Here is a 21,940-nt window from a genome sequence, read left to right on the forward strand (position 1 = left end):
GTTGATCTTTTTGCAGTAAGTTATTCATGTTGCCAACTACAATACGGATTTAAAAAATTCTGCATCTAAACAAATTGCCATGTGTTTATAAAGGAAATGATCTTGTCACGTGATTCGTTAGTTGCTTTCTGGTACCCTATTGTTTTTATACATTTTTTTTTACACTAAGTGAGAGAAGCCAAAACGGCTTCAATATGTACCATTAACATCACGCAGATTTGACCTTGCTGCTGTTAAGATTTGTAATTTTGACAATTATTGTCAGTAGCAATAGCCACTAATTATCAAAGTCAACAAGCTCAACATCTTACTATGGGAAGCCATAAAGGCTATCAAACCATTTTCCTGCTGACTTGTGTATTGTACATCGATACTGCCACTTCTCAGCTATTACTACTGTTCAATAATTGTAATCTTAACAATTATCAGCGACTAAACCAGACATCTTATGATAACACAGCAGTAAGGCTAACTGGATTACATGTACTTAGTTGTATGGATTAAAATTTTAGTCTTTCTCGGCTTTATGGAATAAATGTGGCTTCTCGTGAGGCATAAATGAATTTCTATCAAAATGAACAATACTTTTAAAAAAATTATGATTCATATTATTTGACAGTTGATGAAGATATTATTTTCAATCAAACACATTTAATAACCCTTTGCTGCCAAGTATTATTCCAACAGACGGACAGACAGTATAATGATGAATATAAAGATACCAAAACTGAACCAACATGTTATAAATGGAAATGGCCAAACTCTGACAGTGAGGTCTGCCCTTACCACGGCTGCCACTGCTTGTGTTCTATTCTGCCATATAATGGGACAAATAAGACACATACAAAATATTACCTGCATTCATCTCCACAAACTGAAGTGGGCAGACTTTTGCAATCTGGTCCACTCTCTCCAGATCTGCCCCTGTTTGACCTCCAATCAGCTTGTGTTCAATTCTACCACACTTGTGAGAACAAGGCAATATCTAAAGTGAGAAAAGGCAATACTTGTACATGCATGCATACAAATGCAGTGTGATAATAGGATTATTCAATGGATGGATACATGCATTTAAATGCAGTATAATAATAGGATTATTCAATGGATGGATTGGTTGCCTCATTTATAACTTCCACCATAGCATAATGTAGGCTCTAAGCATATAGGTCCTTTATTTCATTAATTGATCCACTAATTGATCAAGTGATGGTTGGATTGATGGATGAATTAATGTAATGGCTGACTATCTTTGACTTACATTTGTATGACTTAAGCTACATTTTTGCTGCAACTTTAAAAGTGTGTTCACTTGTATAAGTTATATTACTATGCATATTATTTCATGCATGTTGAAAGGTAATTTTTCAAAACACTTAATCAGATGTTAATAAGTTGAGTGTAAAACTGTTTTAAACTTGAACATATTTTCCATATTCTGATATCTTTCCAAATATTCTCAAAATTATTGCTTTCAGTACAAAAAATAAAACAATCATGTCAAGTCTCGATGTCTTATAACCTACATACACATTAATACCACATTCAGTAGTTTGTTTTTAATGGGGAGATCTAATATGAAACTAAAATAATCTATGATAAGAATTTTTATTCGACAATGCTGCATATGAGACATAAGAGAATATACCCCACAGTACAAGTCAAATTTGCTTATGACCATGTTCCTTTTCATATCTTTAAGCTGAAATTAGAACTTCAAGGTCATCTGTTTTACTGTGACTGAAAGAACTATCACTTATGAACACTCTATTACCCCCACCACCTTCTTGAAAACTGATTTTGCAATTGCAGTTTATTCATTACTTGCAAACATCCATTCTCCTTTTTACAGTCATCTACTGCAATGAAAACCGTCAGTGCATCTGGAAATAACAGTCCATTGTTGTACCAATATCTGAAATAAAAACAACAGTAAGCATTCTTTATCTATTATTTTCTTCATATTTCTGATGGGCAACATTTTCCTCTGTTTCATGAAAATAATTTTGACCAATATTTCTTTTCCTTTAGAACATACAAGCATACTCCCAAAAATAAAGAAGACTCTTTCAAGATGATTTTGAGGTGACATTGCTCACATGGGTGTAAGAAGTTAAGTATTTTCTTGAAAACACACATGAATACTGTTTTTAAACTGATGAATCATGCATGCAGTAAAAAATAAAATGTGTATTTATATTTAATTTACCTAAATTCTTCATTCTAGCTTTTCATCTCCATAATGTGACTAAACAAAGACACATACAAACACACGCACACACAAGCTTACCCATAGTCTTGATGCCATATATGCTGCCCTCCGATACGTGCTGGTTTCTTCATCAATTTTGAACTGTAGTGGTACACCTCCCCACCTAACAACTAAATATAAAAATAATGTTCACAGAAAGCCTGATCCTCTCCAACCAACCATAGGTACTATGAATATAAAATGAACATAATTTGTGTGTGTGTGTGTGTGTGTGATTTGTATTTGTAACATAGCTTTAACAATATTTAGTCATATTGCTATGATGTCTGCAGCGTGACAGTTTATAGTGCTGTCTATCACTGGGGCATCATGCTGCAATCATGTAGCATCATGTCTAACCCATTATCCTGACACCAACCAGTCCTAACACTACCGCTTAATACTGAGTGCCAAGCGAGGCAGCAGCTAGTACCTTATTTATAAGTCTTTGGTATGACTCAGCTGGGACTCGAACCCTTGACCTCCTGCAACCACATCAGTTTATAATTTCAAGTCGGGTGACTCTGACCTCAAAAACTCAAATGAAACCTGCCCTTCCCACACAAAATGCAACAATGAAATGGAAATAAAAGGACCATCAACAGCAAATTATATACACAATCCATGTTTGGTCCTCTATGTAGGAAAATGAAATGTTTGTACAGAAATCATTTTTCGTTCTTCAGTCACAATGAACCTGTCTTTCTTCATTACCATAGGTTCAAGCAATCTACAAATTTTGGTTCAGATCTGTGATGGAGAAATAATATTATTATGCAGAAACCATTACTCTTCTTTCAGTCACAGTGACCCTGACTTTTGACCACAAAAATCACTAGGTTGCCACCCTTGTCCAGCTGCACGTCATCCACAAACATCCATAAAGTTTGGTCTGGTATGTGATATAGAATTAATCATACTGTGTGAAAACCATTTTTATACTTTTAGTCAGTGACCTTTGATTTGGCCAAATCAATAGGATTCTTCCTTATCTCAAGTGCAAACCATCAAGAAAATTGGTAACTGTTGATGGTGAAGAACTCCAATTATTATGCAGAAACATTTTCATTACTTCACTTCACAGTGACTCTGAACTTCGACCTACTAACCTAATCAGTAATCCAATAGGCATCTTCCTTACTCCAAGTACAAGTCGATCGTTAAGTCTGGTAATGTTTGATGATGGAAAACTCAAGTCATAGTGTAGAAACCATTTTTCTTATTTCAGTCACAATGACTGTTGTTTGAGCATTTAACCCTGAAATCGATTGAGTTCTACCTTACCCACGTCCTAGCCATCTACACAGTTTGGTAACTGAAGATAGTGGACAATCTGAGTGTGCAAACACAAAATTGTAGCTAAATGACCAGATAGGCTGACAATATCATAGAATATAATGACGTGCCCCTAAGGCATGCACATAAAAACTGAGTGCAGGAAACTTATGAAAGTACACACAATCCATTATGACAGTTTTAGCCTGAATGACCTTTGACTTCTGGGCTCATGAATCAACAGACCACCTGTGAAGTCTGATGAAAATTGGGTTTAGAAAACTCTATCAATCATGCATTACAAGCACTGACTTTTCACCTATAAGTTTCAGGACCAACAGAAAGCTGCTATGAAATAACAACATGAAATATATTAAGCATAAAGATGTTAAAATTCTGTAAAGATGTATATGAAACAAAAGACAAAGGTAACACACACAAAATCCTTAAAATGTACAGTCAATTTTTATATAAAACACATTCCCTCAAAATATCCAAGATTTCCTCAGGTAATATATAGTCAAAGAGTTTGTTGATGGAGTTGACATCAAAGTATCTCTATCTCACAGGGTAGAAATTGATGCACTCAACAAAATAAGTTCCACTCTCAGTGGACACTGATGGTATGCATTCTGCTTGAGGTAAACCCTTTAGAAGGTATGCAAAGTCAGGTATGAGTGTTTTCAATACACTACTGGTACAATACCACCTCATGTCTGTGATTTGTTTGATGGATGCCACTATCCAATAATGGGTCTGATGTTCTTACGTTTGTGGAATCTTTAACCATGTATAATAGACCTGTCGATTTAAAAAATATTTCAAGTCAGTATATGGAATATTACATTCAGAAACTGGTGACTGCTGGGTAGCATCGGCTGCTTTATCTGCCCTTCCATTACCCTTTATACCAATATTACAAGGCAGCCAACAATACAATATACTTTATTCCAGACCATAAAAGCACATCAGGATCCTGTAATATCTGGATATTAACAAGGGTGGTCAGATTTAAGATTTTACAGATTTTGGTCTTCCATACAAAAAGCTGAAAATATTTTAAGGCGGGGGCGGGTCCTCCCCCAGCAGGGTCTTGACGAGCAGTGCCCCTGATCCAGGGATCCAAGGAACCAAAGGCCCCGGGCCAAAAACACATTTTACTATCATAAAAACTGCTCCTGGTGCAACTTATCATCATAATATAAAACAAAATAATCATTTGAAAAACTAATGAACTTACCAAAAATGTTGAACTTTATTTATTGTCACATGAATTTCTTCTCCAATACTTTTGATGCTGAAGTTATTTCATGTGCATGTCAGTGTTCACATTGTAATGAAGTCACAATAATTTATCAATTTTTGCAGCAAACATACTTCTCTCTTTTAAAATCAAATCTGTAAAATAAACACCCAAGTACATCAACTACGTACAAATAATCCCATACATTCACTTGTCTTTTTCTGGACACAACCTGCAAATTTATTTAGCCTTCCTTTTGTGACCACTGACTTTGTTTGGCTCAATGTGCAATTGTTTCATTTCCTTCTCAACAAGAGCCTTTCTTCCTTTCAAGCTAGTGCTTTGTATTGGCAACATGCAGTGCACATATTCTGACAGGAGGCTACATCTGTTCTCTCATGCAAGAAATCTTTCTTCTTAAAGTACTTAACTGCACTTTTTCCAAATGCCTTCTGAACTTTAATTTAACAATATGCAGATTCTTTTTAGGTGCTGTTTCAAACTCTTCCAACCATGATTACCATAATTCAGATCTTTCTTGCAGAGGTCACAAAATGCCAGTCCTCTAGCGTTCAGTTTTCTTATCAACTGACCAACTATATTTCCATCAACTTTTCGCTCCAGCCATTCCCATTTCCATATATTTTTTAAACCTTTACCTAAACTTTTCATGTCTTCGTCTCTCTCAACAACTTGGGATGCCATGTTTTGTAAGCATGCTTCTTCTTTCCATTGCCATCAGTTTCCATTACAAGAAGATTCATTGGATGAATTTAAACTTTTGACCCATCAGAATAGTCTTTACAAGACTCTTGTGCTAACTAATATATAGAACAAATACTTTACAAGGGTCATTATGGAATGGGACCAAACAGACCATTTTTTAAAAAAAAAGATTAGAGATGATATAAAAAAACGGACTATCTCATGATAAACCTGATTCAAGTCAGGAGAAAAGTGGAATTCTGCTTTAAAACGGAGAAAAATCATGTCTGATTTTACATGGCCTCAATGAGAAAAGGAATGTTACCAGATGATGAAATCAGTTTTTGCAATGTTTCAATGTAGTTCAAAAGTATTATTATGGCTGTCATATGTGCAGTAAAAATTGAGGATTTATCCAGTAATTGGCAAGTTCTCTAGAGAACACACAATGCAAGCAGCTCTGGTATGCCAACAGACATCATTGCCCACCCACCATCACCCCGCCCCCGCCAATTTTACTGATTACACAAAGGAAACTATTCTGATCAACACTGTATATAGATATATTGAAATTCAAATATAAAGAAAGCACTATATTTCCCTTAAAACCAATGAGATTACACCAGCAATAGAAAGACACTAAAGGTATCTTTATTATACGTACCTTCTCACTTGTTCCTGCCACTTTCTCACACCTGGCTACCATGCCAGTTACATCATTTCCAGGCTGATTCCAGAGTACAAGATGTGCTGCTTTACCTTGCCCATCAGCAACCTGTATATATGATATATTTATGTACTGATGGCCCTATGCAGCTCTTGCATGACAAGTTTTACATAGTTGATCAATTATTAACATATCGATGCTTAAATCTATATCCCAAATTATTTTCTGGACTAAAGAAGTCCAGACAACCTGCACTTAAGAAACCTGAATGTACACAGGAAAGAAGGCAATCATAAACACAACAGCAACAAAACTAAGTTTATGTATTAACTGTGTTTTACTTATTTCTTCTGTCACAATTTTGTTGATGCTAGTTTGGCAATGAGAATGCAGATTCTACAAACGATTTTCAGGCAAAAATTAAACAAGGAAAAGATATCGCAATCATTTCTGATATCAAAGTAGCCGACTTCATAATAAAGTTCACAGAAATAATTCAATCCAAGCTCAAATCACTTCATATAAAAGCATGTTCAGCACAATCAACAAAACAAAATTCTTCACTCAAATCTGGCTGCAGATGTATCAGACTTTAAACTCTACAAGAATAGCCCACATGATACATTTTTTCCAGGGCCTCATTTCATAGAAACATGTGTGTCTAAGATTTGTGTGTCATATAAGAATCTATACTAGAGTGCCTAACATCTGTGTATGTTGTACTTTTTTAAAATTATACTTGTTCAGTAAGAACCTTTAGCAAAACCTGATAGCTAAATGATCAGACCATTTTCTTCTGCACTGATCCTTCCCAACTTCTTTTCATGTGAATAACTATCCATTGCTTTTCTTATTTTTATACCATAAAATGAATTGACTGAAAGTGTTTGTGGGATTTAACACTATATTTCAACTGCTCATGATAGGTTATTCATGGCGACAAAATTATCTGATAGAGGAAGACTCCCCTCCCAACCCATATGAAGCTACTGGCAAGCCTTCTCACATGCACACATCAGCCAAGCACAAGACTTGAACCGAAGCAGACAAAGGTGAGATGTCAGTCATTTGTAAAGGTAAGGATCTTTCACCACTCTGTCAACCCTGCCCCAAATGAGGGCATTATGAAGTAAATAATAATGAAAGGTTTCAGTTGCTCTGCATGTTGAAGTATCATATGTTTTGCATTTAACACTTCTTTTCCTATTACTGATATTGCCTGTTTAAAACATCTGAGCCAATAATTTAAAAATGCAATCTCCCTCCAATAAGCAAAAACAGAAATAAAATAAAATGAACACACAAACCTTTTTTTGTCACATTTGTGTTTACCCTTCCTCAGTTTCCAATTGTACCAGAGATTCTCCAGTCTATATACTACAGTCTACCATTATTTATCTAACACCAATTGTTGCTAAAACAGTCTACCCTCATTTATCTAACACCAACTGTTGCTAAAACAGTCCACCCTCATTTATCTAACACCAATTGTTGCTAAAACAGTCTACCCTCATTTATCTAACACCAAAGGCAATTGTTGCTAAGACAGTCTACCCTCGTTTACCTAACACAAATTGTTGCTAAAATAGTCTACCATTATTTATGTAATACCAATTGTTGCTAAAACAGTTTACCCTCATTTATCTAACACCAACTGTTCCTAAAAATGTTGGATAAAAATGAGAATGATACACAGATACAAATAAAGTCAACTATTAAGAAATCATTTTCCAACTTTGATTTCATTTAAAAGCAATTGTCAGTCAACCTAAAACCAAACAGATCAAACTAGACAGCAGATTTATATGTATTATTTAATACTGTACAGGGGGGCCCCGAGTGGCCGAGTGGTCTAAAGCGCTCTTCGTTACGGATCACTGCCATCTCACTTCTGTCTGCGTGGGTTCGAGTCTCGGATTCAGCCAATGTGGGTATGTGAGAAAGCTTGCCAGTAGCTTCTTGTGGGTCGGTAGTTCTTTCCAGGTTCTTCCTCCACCATTAATACTAGCCACCATGTATAGCCTATCGTGTGCTGAAAAATGGTGTTAAACCCTACAACAACAATAATACTGTACAGAGTTTTCATAATGATTTTTTTCTTCTTCTTGGCACTATGACTTAAAAAAAGTTCTAAAAGATACATCCACATAGATATAACATAGATGTCTCTCTCATCCATGTGAGTACAAATCAAATTCATGAACATGTATTGGTTCCCTCTATACCATATATACCTGTGTGGAAGTTGAGTCCAGGTGCAAACAACACAGACCCTGATCTACCATAACATAATGTGTAAGCAGATCAAGGTCAGTATTTTTGTTCAACTGATTATTTCTAATAAACTGCGAAGACTGGAGCTGGACTCAACCTATAAATGAGCACATGTGGTACATACTTTACATTGTTCTAAATCAAGAAAGCATCTCTACAGTTTTAAAAAACAAACACTTTTTAATCTTAAGGTAAGTATCAACAGAGTATCAACTACTGTATCAATGCCAAACAAATACATACTGTATATACTCACATATAAGCTGCATAATTTAGAAAAAAAATAAAACCGGGAAGAAGGGAGTGGGTTCGACTTATCTACAGGTCAAGGTCTAAACTTGAAAAATTTTGTTTTTTGTTGTTGACTATCGTAATGGCTGTAAATCATGGGACATGAAAAAAACAGTTATTTGTTTCCATATCCAAAGGCATATGCATGTAAAAAATTACATTTTTCATGCCCCAAAACTTGTACATGAAAAATGTAAAGACAAAAAATTGGCAAGATCGACACAGGTAACATGGCAGTGTCAAAGCTGTTTCAATAACATCAATGAGCTACTATGATTGTTTTTGTTATTAATTTGCATGTGCATAGTTTCTCATTTCTCCAACATGAAATCAAAAAAGGTAAATAAAGAGTTGATAACTCATTGGCTGGTTCAAGATTACCCTGGAGACCAGGCTGTACTATAATGAAGAGTGCTAACACAACTGGAGACCAGGCTGTACTATAATGAAGAGTACTAACACAACTGGAGACCAGGCTGTACTATAATGAAGAGTACTAACACAACTGGAGACCAGGCTGTACTATAATGAAGAGTACTAACACAAGGCAAATCAAGCTTAGCATCACTTGAATCCTTGTTTATTCCCAAAACTATTTGATGCGGATTTTGCAATATTCATTGTTTCTACCAAATCAAGATTCATTCATAATGATCCATATGTGCTTTTTCAATGACATAAGTGATCCTACAAAGATTAAGGTAATCTTTATGAAAAGGTACAAACATTTATAACCAGCATATATTCTCATAACTTTTACATGTTCATGAAAAAAGGACAATAATAAAGGCTAAAATTCTGAATATAGATTTACTAAGTTCATCATTAATCTATTTTAGTTGGTGTTTTAGCTGAACAAAATCATAATTTTCCACACACTGGAAAGCTGGTTGTTCCAGTGCCTCCCTTGTTTATAACTGGTGGATTTTCTTGTTTTCCAACTGCAATACAGGCCAGTTAATAATAAAAAACCTGAAACTGGCTTGGTTTGAGGGAATTTTGTCCAGCAGCTATACCAATACTTTGATGTGTAATTGCCTTTTACTCCATAATAATAGTAGCATGATTACCGTAGCTGTGTCAACAGGGTTTAAGGTCGCTTACATCAAAGCAAACTAAAACTCAGTCTTTTCCGGTATTGCAATAATTTCTAAAGCATTATTTCTGAAACATCATATTAGTATTTTGGAGATATTATTTATGTTTAGTGCTGTGGTGCCTATGATTCGATTCCAATGGATGTACTTCATCCAGCACAAGCTCAAAGCTTCAATGTACAAGTGGTGGTGCTATTATGTACATATGCTGACTAACCTAAACGCAAACTTTGAAGAATAAAAGCCTATTGTTATCCATTGTTGTCATACTGAGATCAAATTTTAATGAGCAAGGTATTTATAATTTCAAGACAAAATAAAAGTCTAGTTAACGGTGCATTGATACAAAATTCAAATGCTATAATGCATAAACAAACAATAATTAGTTAGAGTCAATAAGGAGAGGTACTGTAAGAGCAACTCTCAAATTCTCAGTTCTTGTCTTCGTCTGATCAAATTATAAACAAATCTGAATTAGGCAGAAACACCAAGAAAACAGAAAATTAAATAAATTTATTGCCATTTTAAAGTTACTATATTAACTTATAATATTTCCATGTAATAATCATATATGCCAACCCCAAGAAAGGTATATACACATAATTTTTGTTAATATAAGTTTGCTTAAGTAAATGCATGTATAACTTACCATGTGCATCTTGTGATGTTGTCTCAGCCTTGTAGGTCAGCTTATGCATGGGTCATGCATGTTTTAATGTTTTTACCTAGTAATCAGTTTGGGGTGGGGATCGGCTTACAGTGAACCAGTTTATACATGCGTATATACCATACAATATGAGATTCTGTGATGCCAACCACATTTAAACATCTGCATCGCACTAGTCCAATCAATTAGCCCCAACTGGTACTTATGGACAGTTTGAGTCTAATCTCACCTAGTCCTTAAATTGTACAATTAGTGCAGACAAACCTGTCTGCAACATAGCTGTGTACATTTTTGAGAAAGTATGCATACAGTAAGAGTTGTACGATTTCCACAATATAAAAGGACAAAAGCACAGTGGCCCTTCATTATAAAGAATGATTAAAGGCCATACTACAAAGAATTTGTTATTGCCAATGGCAGGGACTATTATACATGAAAGTAAAATTGAACTACTATGATTACTTACACCGTATGTATTTTTCTCAAACTCTGGATTTGCTAAAGCTTTAGCCACATGCTTGATTTCATCCGAGTCCAGAAGATTTCTGTTGAAAAGCATTAAAGGAATCACATTTAGGCATGCTTCAATCTTTCAGAATGTACAGTACATACTGGGTTTTTTCCAGACAAATCCAACTGCAAACTGCACAGATCTAGATTATGCCATCGCATAATGCACCAGAAGATCTGGGTCTTTACAGTTTGTAAGGAGTCGTCAGTAGAACAAACAACACAGAGCCTGATCTGCTAGAGCATTATGCTACAGCAGATCAGGATCATTGTTCTCTACAGTTTAACTTGACTTACAAGTGGGTATATGTGGTATAGCTTTACAGTACAAATCATACAGATCATTTAGGCATTCGGTACTGTTTCAGTAATAGGTGTTATTTTTAACAATTTGATTACATTGAGCAAAGTCTGATGATGAGAGTAACAACAACAAAATCTGGGATGGAGACACATTCATATTTCTTTATGAAAAAAAGTGAAAATAAGCAGAGAAAAAATTTACATAAAAAAAGAAGATTTAAAAAAGTAGTATTATTGTACTGCAATTGCATTGCTTTTTCTGTTACAAATTTGTGTATCAGTATCCGTATGAACTATACATATATTGTACTTCAACTCCCAGAAGAGACTATAGAAATATCTCATACTTCGAGTCCTTGAGTAGACTATATAGATATCTTATACTTTGAGTCTTTGAGTAGACTATATAGATATCTCATACTTTGAGTCCTTGAAGGGACTATACTATAAATATCTCATACTTTGAGTCCCTGAAGGGTCTATGAAAATATCTCATACTTCAAATCCTTGAAGGGACTGTATAAATATCTCATAATTGTGAGTCCCTGAAGAAACTAAAATCATATTCCAAAAACTAAAAGTCATTCTTGAGAGCTCAGGTAAACATTTGCACACAGTTATCATTACCCTTACATGACCAGTAATCCTAGAGTTACTAAATGACTATTTAAAAAGCAATCCAGCGTATAACTCTTCCTGCACTGCTGATGAATCAATTACGTCACATATTAAATATCTGCTGTTCTGGGCAAGTAATGAGACACATGTGACTTGACCAAGTGACCTTGCAGTAAACTCATTATGAAGAATGTAAATATTGAAAAGATTTTAGTTTTATTCATCTATTACAGTGGTCAAAAACTTCTGATATTTTTATGATAAATTCACACATTCACCCACTTTTTGGCCAAAATACTAATGCTGCATCCATCTTGGTGTACTGTCATCAACAACTTGTTTGTGTTGGCATATGAAGACCAAAATCTGCACTCATTCAGTATGTGATTTCCCATGTTTGAGGATAGTTTATGTCAAAACAGCATGCATGATATGCCAGTCACAACCTGACCAATCATGAAAAAATTCACTAAACCTCTATCCTAATAGGACTATCTGTTCATGAAAAATTGTAGAGATGGCCATCATGGCAGCCATTTTGGAGGTCAGATCAATATTATTTTAATAACTACATGTTGCACAAAACAAATGTTAATATAGCATACTTGTACACGCATTTGTTCTGGAAACATAGCTGCAACAAGACATTTAATGATGACTGCAATGGTGGCCATTCTGTGATGTCATAACAGCATCATTTTATATAGAACCACAGCAATGTATCTTCATTTTCATTCAGGACCATGAATCCTACCATCAGACCAGCACTGGATGGCAACTACAATGTATCCTTCGGCGAGCCACTTTACTCCCATTGTCCTGGCACCAAATAACACCAATCCAATCCATACAGTACCAACAAGACATCTCATTTAGTAAAGAATCCCCATGTCACTATACATATCTGTTCAGGAGAAGCTGCAATTGCAGGATTATAAACATGGACACCATGAAACGCCTGATCCTTATCATTCCCATTTTGGACCAAATATTTAAGTATAGCAGTGAAAACCCGATGTCAATATGACCAACCATAAAGGAGAACTAGTGATAAAAATTGATGTCCTTGGAACGATGGCCTCGGAAACTAAATTCATTTAGGTCCAATTAAACCAAAAGATGAATATATGTACAAAGATTCATAACAATCATACCAAGTGGTATGACGATCTTGTGCTAATGGATGGATGCCAGGCCATTGCATAAGCTCTTTGAGCCTTTGACAAGTACAGTGATATATAACAAAATTCATCTTCCATATTGTACATATTCACTTATAAGTCAAGTCCAACTGCAAAGTACACAAACCGAGCTCTACTATCACATCATATGCACTGGTAGATCCGGGTCTATGCAGTTTGTCAGAAGTAATCAGTAAAACAAACACACAGACCATGATCCGCAGGTGCATAAGCAGCATCAGATCAAGGTATGTGTTGCTTGCAGTTGGATTTAACCTATAAGCATGTATATATGGTAGGAGTGATACTTGTTTTGATCATGAACAAATTAACTGAATTATAAGCAGTAGTTTAAAAGCAAAAGTTGAAAGGAATCATACAATATATTATTATTATTATGAGATCTGATTACTAAATGCATGACAATCAAAATAGTAGTGTCCCTAAAAAATGGGGAATCCGATGAAGAAAATGTTAATATTCATTAAATGTTCCTAAAAGCTACATTACAAATCTAGATCACACAGGCACAGACACACATTAAATGTTTCTAAAAGCTTCATTAAAAATCCAATCACACACACATATGCATGAACACACATGCAGACACAGATACAGATACACTCACACATTAAATGTTCCTAAAGGCTACATTACAAATCCAAATCTCTCTCTCACATACACATTAAATGATCCTGCACATACATCTAATACAGCTTATAAACGATGAATCATATAAGAAATAGATTTTAACCCACAAATTTCAGGATTACATGATCTAGTATGAGTACTCATTTAAAATCAAATTTATGCAATGGATAATTGCAACCCTTGACAAGTAAAAGATTGAAATAATTTGTCAGTTTCATAAATTCAGTTTTAACTGAGCACAGGTATAAGATTATATTTCTAACATAACAAAAAATGCTGAATGAATTTGAAAAAAAAACTGTTGAATAAAGCAGTGAAATCACTGTGATATATTCCAAATCCTCAGCCTCTACACCTTTATATTACAATGAGGTCATGATGTTATATGTATTACCAAATTTACTGGCTTGTAAGTTGAGTCAATCTGCAAACAACACATGCAGATCAGGATGTATGTTGTCTGTTCTACTGATTACACCCAACAAACTGCACAGACCCAGATCTGCCAGCACATTATGCACCGGAAGATCTGGGTCTATGTAATCTGCAGCTAGAATCAACTTAAAAATGAGTGTATATGGTACATATGGAATATGGTGATGTGAGCACATTAACCAAACTAGCAGAAGTCAAAGTTTGTTGTATATCCGTTACAATATTATACAAGTTTTAGGTTATATCAGTTGAGACCATTTGTGATGGGGCCCCGAGTGGCAGAGTGGTCTAAAGCACTCTCTGTTATGGATCACTGCCATCTCACCTCTATCTGCATGGGTTCAAGTCTTGGATTCGGCAAATGTGGGTATGTGAGAAAGCTTGCCAGTAGCTTCTCGTGGGTCGGTGCTTCTTCCAGGTTCTTCCTCCACCATTAATACTGATCGCTTTGTATAGCCTATCGTGTGCTGAAAAATGGTGTTAAACCCTACAACAACAACAACCATTTGTGACAAGAAAACTGCTTGAAATATAAATGTGTTCTGGTTTCTAAAAAGTCAGTTTTCAAAGGTTTACCATTTTTTAATTACCTGACCAATATGTATCCCAGATCATCAAAGTCTCTCTTTACATTTTCATCCACAGAAAAATCTTCACTAAACATGTAATCTGAAAAATGTTATAATGAATAATCAAAAACATAAATAGACAGACAGACAGACAAGAGCAAGCACAGATCAGAAAGAGTAAGATATACTGAGGAAAGAAAGTGCATGACAAAGATAATAAGAAATTATACATCTGGTTAATCATGTCAAACAAGTGTATTCATACTATCAAAGGAAAAATTCTAAAATATTTACATGTGAGAGAAAAATCAGAAAATGTTCTGGCTTTTCTGCCTATGAAAATCATCTGAAGTAAACTCCAGTAGCTGTCACAGCATACATGTATGTGTACACTGTTTACCAAGTTAAGTTGAAGTTGTTGTTTTAGGGTTTAACGCCATTTTTCAGCACACAAATAGGCTATACATGGCGGCCAGTATTAATGGTGGAGGAAGAACCCAGGAAAACCACGGAAAGAACCACCGACCCTCGAGAAGCTACTGGCAAGCTTTCTCACATATCCACATTGGCCAAATCCGAGACTCGAAACCCACGCAGATAGAGGTGAGATGGCAGTGATCCGAAACGGAGAGTGCTTTAGACCACTCAAGTTAAGTCACGTGCACATTATAATAGGAGTTATTCTTGGCTGAAACATTCCAGACTTTCTTTTTCAAGCATGAAATCAGCAATGAAGCTTCTTTTAGTGAACATGTGCAAACAATTTCATAATGGTATCGTCGAGTTTGACACATGGTTCTATTTTGCCAAGCATGCTCAAAGAGTGACTGAGTTTGCTGCCATTTTCCTGTAAATTGATCAGACCCAGATATGCTGTCTTTAGCTACAAGAAAAAGAAATACCCTGGTATGAAAACATTATGCATACAGCTACTGTAGAGGTTTGGATAGCATTCATTTCATTTCTCCATTCTAGAGTACTGTTTACAACATAAATGTCTCAAGTCTATCAAAGTTATAAGCCATACACTGATGAGATTTGTTGATTAGCATTTGTAACAGTAAAATTTGGTCTTGTGCTGACTTTTCCATCCTTGCCAGTATAAGGTACCGGTAGTTACACAGGGTTCATACAGAATTCTGAATGATAAATTCAAAAACTTTTCCCAAACTTTCAAAGACCACAAACATAGATTTCCAAGACCTATTTTGCTAACATTTTATATACAAGTTATGTTATATGAGAAAACAATGAATGAAAAACACTACAATACTGTTTAATGATAAAATGAAAATGAACGGGTCATCAAAAGAAAGAAACCAGGAAAACTCAACTACATCCGCATCTAACCTTGGACAATTTTATTTGTGCTTATGGAAAGATATTAAAATGTTTGGGCTTATTTCAATTTTCAAAGACTTTTAAAGACCTCAAGATAATCTGCTCGATTTTCCCAAACTTAAGGCCTTGAAAATGCTACCTCATTTTTCCCAAATTGTCAAAGACCTTCAAAGACCATATGAACCATGTAGTAGTGCAAACCTAGCAGAAACGCTGTTTTGTTGATATGAGCATCTTCAGACGGTGATTATAACAGCACCCATGTTTCATGGTGATCCAATGAAATCTGAGACAAGTTACATTTATTTGGCCACATAAAGCATTAAGATGCAAATCAAGGAAAATAACAATACATAATTTTTGGATTCCACTGATAAACTAAAACTAGAATGGGTTGACAATGACTTTATTATAGAACTGACATAGGAATCTCAAGGTCTAAAGGTCTAAAGAAAGAGAAGATATGTTAATGGGAAAATTTAATACGTCATATTCAGATGACAATTACGTTAATCTGCAATTATGTCAAATTGCAATTATGTTTAATTTTGTATAACTTATAAATATCTATCCATTCTAATAATTTTTTAAAAATCTCATCTACAAATGTTTGTCGTGCATCAAAGATGCAAATAAAATTATTTTTAGTTTGTTTAAGCCCATATCAATGAGTTTTGCCAAGAGGTTTTCATTTATTTGTTGGGTAATGCAAGTCAAGTATTTTGCCCAATGACACAACAAAGCAGCCACTAATTATGCATAGGAATACATCACATTAACCAATTGCAATAGCTCTGGATCGCTTCAATTTATTTGTAATAAATTGTCTAGGCATTTGGATTCTAAAAGCCTGACTCAAAAATGGCAATAACTGCAACAAAAATTGTCAGTACCGGTAAAATTTTTGAAAATGTTATAGATTAGTCATTTATCGCTATTGTGCTAAAAGTAATGCATATATGTGTAATGCATACTGAGAAAGTGCAGTGTACATTTTAAAAATAGCTGAGTCCTCACACTTTAATGTGACAGTGGTGTGGAACATGAGACTTTGTTACTAATTATGATCCCACCATTAAGTTATGTTATAGTGTTACCACAGAACAATTTCAGTGATATAGATAAACAGTTTGGTGTAATCTTGTTCATAAGCTATTCCTGTACAAATACATGTACGTAAAACCATACAGGTCCAAGGAAATCAAAACCACCTACCCAGAAACCCCATCCCCACTCACATGAGTGCACCATGGGGACATTATGGGAGTAAAGACTCAGGGACTCATTGTAAAGATAGTTGTGGATTAACTGTATTCATCTAAACAATTATAATATTAGAGGTCAGTCAAAAACAGAGAGAGAGAGAGGTGAAAAATTAACATCTTCCAGCTTTAGCTGTTTTCAGACAAATAGTATAAAGACTTAGAAAGGACAGAGTTACCTCCTTGAGCTCCTGACATCTTCAAACTATTTTACTACAAAAAATAAAAAAAGATAAATGAATTTCAACATAGGTGAAAGCATCCTAAACCTGCATACATTTAAATTCAATAACACACAGGATAGACATCTGCATTTATAAATTAGTTATAACCAAGAACATATGATATATATTTGAATGTTAACAAGCAATGTTGAAAGAAAGTTCCTTACAATGGCAAAGGATTCCAATTTATTCCTGAACTCGATTTAAAAAAGAGTGTCATAATGCTATATCATCCATTCAACCACACTCCCACCCCCATCCCATTGCACCTTACACCAAGCCCAATCTATAAAAGGAACAGACAAATTAAAACCATGTAACCTAATATATTGTATGATACAGATTAAAAACAAATTATAATCATGTAACCTAATATATCTTATACTGAAGATATACTTACTGTTCAAAGTACAAATGGACATGTCTTTGTGTGCATGTGCTAACACACACATACACAAACACACACTAATATGCAAAATATTACACTCTCGCTACAATTCCAACTGTGCCCTACTGACATTAGCCACTTTTTATCATGACAAATGTAATTCCCACCGTACCCATCATTAATCTACTGTGTTCATGATATGAATTGCCACTGTGCCCTACTGACATTAGCCACTGTGCTCATGACAAATGTAATTCCCACCGTACCCATCATTAATCTACTGTGCTCATGATATGAATTCCCACTGTGCCCTACTGACATTAGCCACTGTGCTCATTACAAATGTAATACCCACTGTACCCTACTATCATTAATCTACTGTGCTCATCATGACATGATATGAATTCCCACTGTGCCCTACTGGCATTAATCTTATGTGCCCATAACATGAATTCCCACTGTGCCCTACTGTTATTTATTTGCTGTGCTCATGATATGAATTCCCAATGTAACCTACTGGCATTTATCAACTGCAAACTGCACAGACTCAGATCTGCTGTCTTTAGTTACAAGAAGAAAAAAAAGTACTCTGGTATGAAAACAAATCTATGAAGCCCCACCACCACTCCCCTGAAAAGTGAAGAAGTTGTATATACACAGAGTCACCATGTACCAACTTTCACAAAACCTATTTGCATAACTGCTGTATTGCCACAATTCAAAAGACTACACACACTTCGACCAGTGAATGCATTAGTCCAGAATATTCTGAATAATGTACACTCAGCTAAACATAAAATATAATTCAGTTTGTGGTCTGGGATGACCTATTCCAAGAATGCTGATTGGCAACAGGACATATAGACGAAAAAAATCAGTCAACTACAGGGGCTTCAATTAGATTCAAAGTTGGAGGGTGAGCTGGCAAAGTAGGCAGGCAGTTTGGAGGACCGGGGATACAGGGTTTTACTAAGTTGCTGGGTGCAAAATCAAAGTAGCCAGGCAAATCACATGGCTCGCTGCTGATAATGAAAGCCCTTCACTAACATGTATTCATATCAATGAGTTAAGTTAACAATCAATAACATTACAGCTTTGTGTGTATGTGTGTGTACGATTTGGATTTGTAATATAGCTTTAACAATTTTTCAGTCTTACCGCAACGATGTCCACAGTGTGGCAGCTTATAGTGATGTCTAGCACTGGGGTATTATGCTGCAGACAAGTAGCGTGATGTCCCACCCAGTCATATTATCCTGACACCAGGCCGACCAGTCCTAATACTAACCTCTTAATGCTGGGCACCTAAAGAGGCAGCTGTTAGTACCATTCTTATAAGTCTTTGGTACCATTCTTATAAGTCTTTGGTATGACTCAGCCAGGGTTAGAACCCGCAACCTCCCGCATCTGAGACAAATGCTCTAACCACTAGCCCACTGAAGCAATCAACAGCTTTATGGGGCTGATTTATCAGACTACAAAGTACCATAAAATAAGAAACTAATCAATTATTTTCTATCTGCTGTGCATTAAGTTTTAATGAGATCACGGTAAAAGCTAATACTCAAGAGATAAAGTGCTGAATGCGCAGTTCAGTTAGATATACAGCAATCGATGGTTACCAAATGTACCTGCTTATAAGTCAAGGCAAACTGCAAACAACAAAGATCTTATCTGCCCTGGCATAATGTACCTGCAGCTCAGAGTCTGTCTGGTTCTACTGACTACTCCCATGAAACTACACAGACCCAGAACTGCTGGCACATTAAGCGCTGGCAGATCTGGGCCTGTGCAGTTTGCAGCTGGTTTTGACTTACATGCGAGTACAAAGGGTAACTAGAAAAAAAGTCATTATTTTCCAAGTCATTGTGGCAGACCAAAAAGTCGTTCTCTGTAATTTTTACTGACATTCTGGTGCTTCCAGTAAAGTCAGAAGAAAAAAAAATAAAGATGTAGAAAAAATTGTCTGTTTAGTCATTGTGGGTAATTTTCTTCATGAGGTTGTGGATATGACAGGTAAAGAACCTTCTTGCATTTCTGGCAGATGTGAATCAGTAAAAGCATACAATTGTATCCAAGACCACTTTAAGGCTGGAGCCCCCACCCATCCACATATCACCACCCCCATTTCACTGCCTTGCAACACTACCACTGAGGTCGGATTGGACACTGGAGCTCCGCCTTTAAATAAACCTTAGTTGTACCCTAGTCCTACAACGAAAGTCGCATCACCCGATATTTTTGTTCTGAGGGGTGATAGCACTAAAACAAACGCAACATGTTATATGTCTTACGTTGTAGGACTAGGTTGTACCCCGTTTTACCTTCAATTACTTGAGAAATGAAAACAACGACAGCTCAGATAGGCCTGCGTGGCAGATTTACAAAAATGGCTTTAAGTAAATTATGTACGCAACGGCCGTGCGAATAGCCATGTGCGTGCGAACGGTCTCGGAAATTTAGTCTGGGACAAAAGTAGCCCTACAATGTAAGACATAGCGCATGCTGGTTTTGTTTAAGTACCTGACGCACAAAACATAAATATCAGCGTCAAAGTCTTACCTGTAGGACTAGACTATCACAAAAGTAAATGACAACTGAGTGCAAGATATCCAACACATCAGTGCATCAAAATGGTAACGATAACATATTCGACACTGTGATAACAGTTTCACATGTCTTCATATAATTTCTTCTACTTACACCGAATCCCAGCCGTCTATATTTGTGAAAACCGAAGTCTTCGTTGGCTATATGTAATTATCATCAAGTAACAAAGGTTAAAAGCCGAATGTAAACAATATAGTGATGAGATACATACATTCCTAGTATATTTTATCCTAAGGAAAATTCTGTTCACTTGTTGCTCAATCCACTCTCAATTTACGAACGAACAACATCCTGTAGATAACTGTACCAACCATTCCCTGAGTCGTTTCGGTCTGGGTCGTTTCAGCCTAGGCCTACCGTATTACGGAGTCGATTCGGACCTGAGTCATTTTGGCCTGTTTCGGACCGGATCGTTTCGGGCTTCTGTATTCAAAATACTATTATATGTTTAACACTGTTACACCCATTTGAACGACTACAGCACGAATAACTTTTTTTCTTTCTTTCTTTCTATGTTTTTTTTTTTTTTTTAAGTCGTTGTCCCATATATTGAGCATGTTTTATCCTCTGCGACTGACCTTGATCATTAGCGTTGTACTTAAATTAAAAGATTTAAAATTCGAGTGAGAATCTTTTATTAGCTACCGCATTGTTTGGTAGTTGGCTGTGTAAGCAGTTTAAAGAACAAACCTATTTCAGCAATTGCTTGAGCAACGATTGTACACATAATGCATTGAAGACAAACACAAAGAAGACTTGATGGCTTTGTTGTTCATGGATCAGTAATTATAAGATTAACACTTATGAACTGACATCTTTCAACAATAAAATAAGATCAAAATTCTCAAAAGGTCCAGCCAAAAAAAAAAAATATTTTTACTGACTGTCACTTATTCAGCTGTTTCTGGATTTGTTTGTTGATTAATATTATGACAACCTATTTATTTTAATATTTCATTAATTATTATCTTGGTTTTCTGAACTATCTGTCTTGTAAAATTTGTCTGAACGACATCCAATTAATTTTTTCGCAGCTGTTGTTTATTCTTGTTTTTCTTGAACGGTTTTCTATACACGTTTATAAATGTTTTACAGTTTCTTACAAATGTGATAAAACAATTTTTATTATGGCGGATCTTCCGTGTATTCATTGTAATCGGGAGGTTAGACCACAACGACATACAATTGTTTGTGACGTTTGTTGTCATGGGCAATATCGCACATGCAACTCTGGTAAAAACATATTTAAATATATTCATAAATCTTGTTATCGCTAACCTTAAGATATTAAATTACTTGTTTATTTGTATTATTTATTTACAATGGATTCTTTTCATTACGTTTTGATAGTTCCTGTCTTTAATGTATTGTACGTATTACT

At 35.4% G+C, this 21,940-nt stretch overlaps 1 protein-coding gene across 5 annotated transcripts in view; it reads right to left on the reverse strand.

Annotated features, from left to right (window-relative positions):
- The window catches only part of LOC149779040 (uncharacterized), a 38,041-nt gene extending 17,140 nt beyond the window's left edge, over nucleotides 1–20,901 (reverse strand). For 2 of the 5 annotated variants that reach the window (XM_089939608.1, XM_089939603.1), the window contains exons 1-8: nucleotides 20,653–20,778; nucleotides 17,517–17,550; nucleotides 14,756–14,834; nucleotides 10,934–11,012; nucleotides 6,136–6,246; nucleotides 2,288–2,379; nucleotides 1,822–1,912; nucleotides 856–985 (exon numbers count right to left, since the gene is read on the reverse strand). In XM_089939608.1, the coding sequence (XP_089795734.1) occupies nucleotides 856–985; nucleotides 1,822–1,912; nucleotides 2,288–2,379; nucleotides 6,136–6,246; nucleotides 10,934–11,012; nucleotides 14,756–14,834; nucleotides 17,517–17,535 (601 nt within the window). In that variant the 5' untranslated portion in view covers nucleotides 17,536–17,550; nucleotides 20,653–20,778. Of the gene's footprint in view, nucleotides 1–855; nucleotides 986–1,821; nucleotides 1,913–2,287; nucleotides 2,380–6,135; nucleotides 6,247–10,933; nucleotides 11,013–14,755; nucleotides 14,835–17,516; nucleotides 17,551–20,273; nucleotides 20,342–20,511; nucleotides 20,627–20,652 lie in introns of those variants that run through there. The other 3 variants (XM_089939604.1, XM_089939606.1, XM_089939607.1) reach the window with 3 other exon arrangements.
- Nucleotides 20,902–21,940: the final 1,039 nt, after the last annotated feature.

This window comes from Sinohyriopsis cumingii, chromosome 17, assembly GCF_028554795.1.
Source record: "Sinohyriopsis cumingii isolate HCF-2022 chromosome 17, ASM2855479v2, whole genome shotgun sequence".
Lineage (NCBI taxonomy): Eukaryota > Metazoa > Mollusca > Bivalvia > Unionida > Unionidae > Sinohyriopsis > Sinohyriopsis cumingii.